At 55.3% G+C, this 9,437-nt stretch overlaps 1 protein-coding gene across 1 annotated transcript in view; it reads left to right on the top strand.

The window, feature by feature from the left end:
• Positions 1 to 9,437, top strand: part of GRIK3 (glutamate ionotropic receptor kainate type subunit 3) — a 243,833-nt gene that overhangs the window by 161,834 nt on the left and 72,562 nt on the right. Inside the window, exon 4 of the mRNA XM_004704958.2 lies at positions 7,682 to 7,863. Within this exon, the coding sequence (XP_004705015.1) occupies positions 7,682 to 7,863 (182 nt within the window). The remainder of the gene's footprint in view (positions 1 to 7,681; positions 7,864 to 9,437) is intronic.

Genomic DNA, 9,437 nt, shown 5'->3' on the forward strand with positions numbered 1-9,437 from the left:
CCACCCCCCTCACATTATCCCCCCCCTCACATTGTCTTCCCAGCTCACCCCACCTTCCCCATTAGCATGTGTCCTCACACCTGCACTGAGCACCCACCTGGGCTCACTACAGTTACCCACACTCACACCTTTGGGACCATGTTCACACTCTGCCTGCTCAGTCACACACAGCCCTTCAGCAAAACACCCACCCACCCACCCACATGCACACCCGCACACCTGCACACTCACCAACATAGCTCACAGGACAGCCTAGTGTGCTTGGCTGCGTGGCCTGGTCAGGCCTGTTTGCTCATCTGTCACAGTTAACTCACTGCTAACTCACTGCTAACTCACTGCAGCCCCCTGTGGGTTTCCAAGACTGTTTACAGGAGTTGAAAGCCCCTTCTTTCTTCTAAGGAGCTACTGGTGGTTTTGAACTACTGACCATGTGGATCTCAGCCCTACATGTAACCACTACCCCACCAGGGCTCCTGGGAATGCTAATCATGCCCAGCTCATAGTGAGCAGCGGGATCCCATGACATAATAATGCAAGCACCTGGTGGGTGCTCACTAAAAGTTAAGTGCTCACCTCGACCTCCACTCTCACCTGAAGACCTCTTTGTGCACCCATCTGTTCTCACATACAACCGTCAGCTTCTGCCTGGGCCACCTGCATGAGACTCTGAGATGTTGGCCAAAGGTTACCCTCATTGCTTAGAGCAGCGGTTCTCACCCTGTGGGTCGTGACCCCTTTGTGGGTGGAATGACCCTTTCACAGGGCTTGCCCGATTCATCACAGTAGCAAAATGACAGTGATGAAGTAGCAACGAAAACAATGTTATGATTGGGGGTCACCACAACATGAGGAACTGTATTATAGGGTCGTGGCATTAGGAAGGTTGAGAACCACTGGCTCAGAGGCATTCTCCCACATTCTCTGCCCAGCACAGTTAACTGTCACTCTCCCCCATGAAGGTCCGGGTTCACACCTGCATGGCCCCAGCCCTGTCCAATCTTCTAAGTGCAACCTGAACCCTTCCTCCAGAAATGTTTGCTAGCAAAGGGTTTCCACCTGCCTCTGAGTCCCAAGGGTCCTTTATCAAAGCCCACACTTTGCACTAATAAACCCAGCAGGCACACTCTGGGCTTGCCCTTGGGTCTCATCCATGCTGGGAGCTGGATAGCAGGTTAGGTGGCTGCTAAAACCCACCTCCTGCTCTTAGCCCCTTCCTCTCAGCCCACGAGGAAGCCAGGAGGGGCCCACCTGGCTCTCCACATGAAGCTGGGTGGCAAACATGCCTGAAGGGAACGACCAGAGGTGGGAGCTAGGGTCTGGGTAAGCAGGGGGCGTGGACGGGAAGAGCCGAGAGCTACAGAGGGCACTGGCCACGGCCCTGCATCGCTCTGAGTCAACTCTGGGGTCAGACAGCCCCAGCAGCTTCCTAGTGCAGACAGCGGTGCAACCTGATTCACTCATAAAACGCAGGCTGCCACTGGCTCACTCGGAACCATGTGTTGTCCTTAGCCTCTCATTCACGCTCCTGTCAGCCTGGAGACAACCCGACTCTTTGGAGTGATGAATCAGCAGCCGGGAAACTGATGCCCCGCATGCCGATGTGCCCTGTGCACGCTCAGCCAGCTCGCACACATCAGAGTCGGCACTCGCGGCCAGGCTTGCTTGCACACATCAGAGTTGGCACTCGCGGCCAGGCTTGCTTGAGTCCAAAGCTTAGCTCATGCCCAGCATGAGCTGCTTGCCCTCTACTTTCTTTACAAAGACCCGAGTCTCAAGACGTTCCTTAGCCCAACCTCTTAGGAGCGAGCGACCTTGGCAAGTCACTTAACCCATCTGGCCTCACTCTTCCCACGTGTCAAGAGCCACAATCGCCGGCAGGGCAGAGCCCTCCAGCATGCGGCTGCATGTGAACTGTGTCCACTCTGGATTCCCTCCTGATGGGAGTGGGAGTGGCAGGCAGAGAAGCCCTCAGAAAAGACCGTCAGAAAGTCCTTCTGCCTAAGTCGGGATGCTACAGGATCGATTGTGTCCCGGCTGTATTCTGAAGCATCAGACAGAAAAGTCTCGAGGGAAGGAACCCTGCCTCCCCTCTCCCCCCACCCCCTTTGGTGCCCCTAGTCTGAAGACTCTGGCATGGAGGGGTGTTCCTGCCTGGGTCAACTAAAGAAACAAGTCTATAGACACTCGTGTGCATAAGAAAGTGCTTTATATATAAGAACAGTTGAATATTGAGAAAACATCCCAACCCAGTCTAGATCAAGTCCATAAGTCTGATATTAGCTCATATGTCCAACACCAATCTATAAAGGCCTCTTCAGACTCACGGAACACATGCATGGTGCTGAATGCAGAAAGATCACTGGCCAGTGGGTGGAAGGTCTTACGGCTCCAGTGATGGTGGAAGCATCTCAGCACTGGCAGGGGCCTCCACGTGGCTCCTCTGGCTCCGACCTCTGACTCCATCAGGCCGTCATCACTAATATCTCACAGGAGTGTCTGTGTGTCACACGCTCAGCGAGCTATTTTTCTCCTTTCACCTCCAGATGAGGTCATCAAGCTGCGACCTGATTGACAGGCTAAACCCCACCCCTTCGCTCTTAAGTCTCAAATTGGCAGCAGATTGCATAACTACCACATGACCCATTTTCAAGCTGTTTAAGTCTTTAGTATGGTCTGCTTTCTTTGGGGCTGAGGTTTTTCTCTTTTGTTTTGTCATTGCTGTTGTGTGTTTCCTGCTTATGTCTTATGTGACTCTCTGAATATGAACTCCAGGATGGGTGAATATGGAAACAGTATGTGGATTAATAGTTACCTAGGGGTGTGTCAGGGGAGGTTGTGGGCAAAGGGGAAGCTAGCAGTGAGTCTGAGAAGAACATGTTCTGAAGTTGATTGTGGAGGTGATTACACAGCTCTTCTGTGATGTGATGCATTTGAATTATGATATTGGAGAAGATTACTGAAAGTATTAATGACGGCCAGAAATCTGCCATGGAAGAAGTACAGCCAGCATGCTCTTTAGAAGCAAGGATGGCAAGACTGTCTCACACGCCTTGGACGTGTTATCAGGAGAGACCAGTCCTGAGCAGAGGGGTAATATTAGGTAGAGGGTCATCCAAACAGAGAAAGACTCTCGACAAGATGGCTCGACACAGCAGCTACAGCAATGGACTCAAACCCAGCCACTCGGCACGGCCGACACCAGGCAATGGATTGCCCTGCCGTACTTGGCTGTGAGTTGCTTGGATCTGGAGCCGAGTCATTGCAAACAATAAACCTCAAAACTCAAACTCAAGCCCCCACCATCGAGTTAATCCTGACTCATAGAGACGGAGGAGCAGTGGCCCGTGGGTTTCCGAGGCTGTAAATCTTTACAGGAGCAGAATGGCTCACCTCTGTCCTGCAGAGCTACTGGTGGGTTTGAACTACTGACCTTATAGTTATCAGCTCAGTTGCTCAACTCACAATGTACCATGGTTCCTTACCAGCAACCCTCAAACCGCAAAACCTCACTGCCATTGGGTAGAACTGCCCCGAGGGTTTCCGAGGCTGTAACTAATTACAGGAATAGAAAGTCCCTCCTTTCTCCTGAGGAGTTGCCAGGGGTTTTGAACTGCCGACCTTTTGGTTAGCAGCCCAATTTGTAACTACACCTCCGGGGCTCCTAACAGCAACCCTAGCCCCTGTCCAACGGGAAGGGGGTTGCCAGTCACTGGGTACCCCCCAGGCATGAGTCCTCTCTTAGGGCAGACACACTGCTACCCACACAAAACCGTCATCCTTTCAACGTGCTAATCAAGGTGAACACCGGCTACCTGTTTCTGCGATCATTCTGTGTAACAAACCATCCCAAAAGTCCAGTGCTCGAAAAGGCACTGCTTTAGCATAGAAGCCTGCAGGGCTGGTACTGTAGACTGAGTGTGGCTCTGCAGTTTCCCGGCCTCCGCTGGCTCACTCACAAGCCTGGGCACTGCCTGGTGGTGGCAGACTCTGGCTGACTCTGGCTAGGAGAGGTGCCTCAGCTCTCCCGTCCCACTTTTCTCTAACAGGCTGGCCCAGGCACATCCTCGTGACGATGGCGGGCGTGCGAAGAACAAGCCCAGCGCAGAGTTGCACTTTACATGCCTCCTTGGGTCAGGCCTGCTAGCAACCCATCGGCGTAAGCAAGTCACACAGCCCATGTCAAGGGGCAGAGCCCGCAGCTGTAGAGTTCTGCGGAGTTACATGGCCAAGGGCGTGGACAGGTTGTTGTCGGCTACCTGGAGTGGGCTCTAATTCATGTACGTCTCGCACAAGGAAACATGAACCGGTCCTGCACCATGTCTGTGATCACCGGTTTGCCTAAGTCCCCGGTCGAAGCTACTGTGCAGTGCCTTCCAATCTAGGGACTCATCCTACAGTCGACGTTGTTATGTTGTGATTCATAAGGTTTTCATTGACTGGTTTTGGGGAGCGGGCCCTCGGGCCTTTCCTCCTAGTTTCTCCTGGAAGTTCTTCTGAAACCTGCCTACTATGTGTGACCCTGCTGCTACTTGAAATACTAGTGTCATAGAATCTAGCATCCTAGTGACTCACAAACCAGCCACTAGAGTACAACACATTGACAAGTGGGTTATGGGGTGTGAATGCAGGAAGGGGTGAAGAATTGGGGTCTTCATTGCAATCTACTCCAGGTTGGGGGTGGGAGGGATGTTTGAGGATGCCGCCGAGAGTGAGAAGGGCCGTAGAAGAACCTTGGCATCGAGGAAAGAGCCCCAGCCTAGGAGCCCAAGATCGGGTCTCTGCATTCTATTCCACTGCTAGCGCGTTGCCAAACCTTGGGAGGGTTCGCAGCATCTCTCCACCCCTCACTTTCTCGATCTGCAGCAGTGGAGTGGAAATCCGTGTCTGCACGCCTTCTAGGACTGGGGAGGGGGTTAACTAGGGTAATGAATGCAGAAGTGCTGGGTAAGTGAAACGCTTCATTCCCACACCCGTGATTCACTGCAGATATTTTGAGAGAGATTGATTAGGGAAGCAGCCAGGAAGAGAAGCTCATCTCAGGCAAGCAGAAAGCACCTCCGGCCTCTGCTGGGGGCCACCGAGACCAGCCTCTCGGCTCCTCGGGGGAAACACTGATGAGACAGAGGTCTGACATTTGCTGCCGCAGAATGTGGTTCACTGTGTTACACAGGGCGATGCACTTGGTTGACAAGAAGGCCCTGGTGGCCTCTGCTGCGGCATCCAGCCTGTCCCCGCCCTCATGTCCGAGGTCCCCGAAGCCCCAAAGCCCACGTCTTCTGATGCTGTCCATGGAGACCGAGAACTGAGTGGATGTGGGCGAAGGGTGTGCACTGCGTCTTGCAGGAGAAAGGTGTGAATGGGGAGTGTCTTGCGTGGAAATGGAGCGAGCGGGCGTTTGGAGTGTTTGAAGTCCAGCCCCCTCAGAACGAGAACCTTCCTTCTCTGCTCAGGTCAACCCGTCTCCTCGTCCTCCTCTCCGTCAAGCCAGGTTTCGGGAGACACTTGAGCTCTTCCTGGATCGAGACTGCTCCAGAGCCTGTCCCACCCCACGTCCCTGGGTCTGAGCCTGGATGTTCCTGATGCTCACAGACATGGCACCTAGTTTGGGAGATCTTTGGGGAACTTGGGTCACAGGGATACATCTCTGCCTCCCCCAGCAGAGCGGGTTCATGGACACCAATCAGGTTGCTGATTTGAGGTCCAATCCACAAGAAGAAGGAGAGACTGAACAGGTCAGGCATTGTGTACCAGAGATTGTTCTGGAAACTGAGATTCTCTCTGTTGGAAGGCTTATGGAGTGGACTGCCTGAGTAGGGGGCGCTGTAACAGTTTATCGCAACGTTTAATACTATGCACACTAGCTTCAGCAACAAACAAAACATGGAGGAGGAGCGGTACTTATGGTGACCCTTACTGGACAGTTTGTCACTTAGCTTCAAGTGTCGTTTGGTCCGAAGGCTGCGATGGTATCCCCACAGCCAGCTTTCCCTGTTTGCCCTTTCTGTTGGAGGACTTCCCATGCTCCAGTGGCCGGTCACCCCCAGACGTGCACTCCCCCTCTTTGAATGGACTGAAAGCAGGAGTGCCTCTAACACAATTTCTAGGAGCCACCCCAATAGGACCAACTTGCGTCCCACTTCTAGCCCTCAAGCCCAGAGGGAGGCCTAGAGACATGCGTGGGTGGGTTGGCCAAGCTGGGGCCCCCGTGCATTGTTCCCAGAGCCGGCCATGGAGTCCACCTGGCTCATACAACCTGAGAGCGGGAGGGATTTGTTTCCCAAAGGAGAACTGGAAGCCAGCTGGTGGAAGATTGACACTTGGCTGAGTGGACTTTGTAGACCTTGTCATCTGCCGCCAGGATACAGGCACTGAGTCCTGAGAGGGTGGGGGGCGGGGGGGGGAGGGAGTTGGGGTGGATGGGATAGGTAGGAGGGATGGCCTCCTGGGACCCTGGCCCTATGCTGGCTCAGCACACCCCCCTGAAGTGGGGGTCTGTTCAGCAGCCGGCAGGCTTGCTCCCAGGCTACCCATGAGGAGAGGAGTCAGCAAGAATGGGCCTTGGAATGGGCACGGAAATGAACTTAATTGGACCCAAGCAAGCCATTTGTCTCTAGGAAGTGACACTCCGCTTTCCCTGGAAGTACCCAGATTAAGTAGTTTTGCAAAATGCCAAAGGATGGGTTTTTCAGTTGGGGGAGAAATAAACAGGAAGCCAATTCCATTTGGAAATCTTGTTTCGTACTGCCTACGTGCCATGCCCTGAGCTAGGGGGTGTGGAGAGCCAGCCTTGATGCCAGTGTGCTCTGGCAGCATGGGGGCCATGAAAGAGGGCCAGAGGAGCCCCGCGCTGAAGGAGGCGGCTTAGGCTTGGGGTGGGAGGGCTCCTCTGGACAGAGCCGTGAGGAAAGGCTTCCTGTAGGAGATCATGGTGGACCCTGCAGGACTGGGTGAGGTTTGCCAGTGCGGGCTGCCCTGACGGTGGGGCAGAAGCCTATCCTGGCCTCACGCAGGCCAAGGCTGATGCCGCTGAGCCTGGAGCCAGCTGCTGTGCCCTCCCCTGGGGGGCAGGCATGCTGGGGCTGTGAAGGGCTGTGTCTGGGGGAGGCAGAGAAGAGCCGTGGTTTCTGGCGCAGCCTCCGTGACCCCCAGCCCCACCCTGGGTGGATGGTCAGTGGGAGCGGGCTCTCTGTCCACCAACGCACGATGGACCCATGTATAGGCATGACTCTCTTCTTGGCCATAGCTTCCCAGACGGGTTTGGCCTACAACCCTCAGCACCACCTGGCAATTAAAAACGTTGGTGCTGTCGCCCCTCATCCAGGAGAAAGCGTAGGCGTCTGCTTTTGCAGCGCCCCCTCCCCCCTGTGATACTAGTGGGGGGTGGGGGCGCTATCATCCACTTTGGGGAGCCCTGGTTTGGATGCACACAAGTCTCTGTGCCCAAGGGCAGGCCCTCCTGGCACTGACAGAGGTGGGCCTGGAAACACATGTCTGTGTGTGCACATGTGCAGGCGTGGGTGTGCTCGGGCCTGCATGCGTAGACCTGTTGCTGTGGCCATTCGGGTACACTTGCCTCTGTGGGTCTGTCTACCTGTTCCCGTGCGTCTGCCGCTCTGTGGCCGCACGCGCGCCTGTGCGCCCAGGTGTGCACACGCGTGCGTGCTTTGTGCCCGCCTCTCAGGGCTCATCCGGCTGCAGGAGCTGATCATGGCGCCGTCGAGACACAACATCCGCCTGAAGATCCGCCAGCTCCCCATCGACTCCGAGGACTCCAGGCCCCTGCTCAAGGAGATGAAGCGAGGCCGCGAATTCCGCATCATCTTCGACTGCAGCCACACCATGGCGGCCCAGATTCTCAAGCAGGTGCGTGCATGCTGACGGGGGTCTCCCCTCGCCCAAATTCAGGTGGTGTGCCTGCCAGACTGGCCTGGCCACTTTTGGGCCACCTGACCCTGACCAGTCACTTTGCCTCCCTGAGCCTCAGTTTCCCCAGCAAGCAAATGGACACAGCGGTTCTTACACTCCAAGCTGGTGCGAGGCTTGGCCGGAGCTGGCACAGTGCGGGCACTGAGGGAATGCGTCTTCCCCTCCCACCTCTGAGCAGAATGGGAGCGCTGTCAGAGGGGCCTGAGCCGTGCAGGGCAGTAGCTGATGCTGGGGGAGCAGGGAGGACTGGGATTGGCAAGGCCCTCTGAGCACCTTGACCTCTCTTCTGGTGGCGGATGCCCATCGCCCGCAGCGCTTGGTGTTGCTTCCTGTGCTTGGGGTTTATTGAGGTTCCTCGCACCACCTGCTCAGCTCTGCCGTGGCTGTGGGGGGAGGAGAATGGATCTTCCTTCGGGACGGGCCTCCTTTCCCGGAAGCAGCCAGCGAGGCGTGCTGGAGACCAGAGCCCAGCTCCACCAGTCGACTCGGGAGGAAACAGCAAAGTCACGGGCACAGCTGAAATTCAAATCGCTCTGCTTCGAGGCAGTGCTTTGTGTGCAAGGCGATGTTGTTGTCCCAGAGAGCCTGGGACAGCACAAACACAGGAGTCCAGTGGCAGGGGCTCCAGGGGGCCAAGCTGGGCAGAAGCCAAAGCCTTCGGGGGCCTGGAGCCCCACCCTGGATGGGCCCAACACGGGGTGCCCAGGCCGAGCAGCAGACTGCCCGTCCCAGAGGAAGGCCCCGGCCAAGCACCTTTGTCATTAGTAGTTGTCAAGTGAACCCCCATAGCCCAGGGGCCCCAGGCACACAGGACGGAAACACCGCCTGGTCCTGAGCCAGCCCCAGGGCCGACTGGACTCTGATCCACAGGCCTTTCATTGACTGTGTTAGTCTGGGTGGACTAGAGAAACAAATTCATAGACACTCATGTGTATAAGAAAGAGCTTTATATCAAAGAGCAATTGTATATTGAGAAAACATCCCGGCCCTGTCCAGATCAAGTCCATAAGTCCGATATGAGCCCATATGTCAATACTTGTCCATAAATTCCTCTTTAGACTCATGCAGCCATGCAGTGACGCCGACTGCAGGAAGATCACAGGCCATTGGGTGGAAAGTCTAGTGGATCCAGTGGGGCTGGCGTGGGTCTCCACGTGGCTCCTCCGGCTCCAGGGCTCTGGCTTTATCAGCGTGATTCCATGTGACTCGTCCACAGGACTGTCTCACAGGGAGTGAATCTGACCTCCAGTGAGCTATTTATTTCCGTAGAGCCTCCAAATGAGATCATCAAGTTTCAACCCGATTGACAGGCTAAACTCCAGCCCTTCCCTCTTAAGAGTCTCCAGTTGACACCAGGTTATATAGCTACCATGCTGATTTTCAGAAATAGATCGGCAGGCCTTTCTGCCTCGCCCGTCTTGGTCTGGAATAGCTGCTGAAGCCTGTTGGGCAGGTGGAGGCTATGTGTGAGGCCCACAGGTGAGAATCAAAGCCAGGTCTCCCGGGGGGGG

Source organism: Echinops telfairi, unplaced genomic scaffold (assembly GCF_000313985.2).
Source record: "Echinops telfairi isolate 266 unplaced genomic scaffold, ASM31398v2 ScPeMD7_7457;HRSCAF=8495, whole genome shotgun sequence".
Classification (NCBI taxonomy): domain Eukaryota; kingdom Metazoa; phylum Chordata; class Mammalia; order Afrosoricida; family Tenrecidae; genus Echinops; species Echinops telfairi.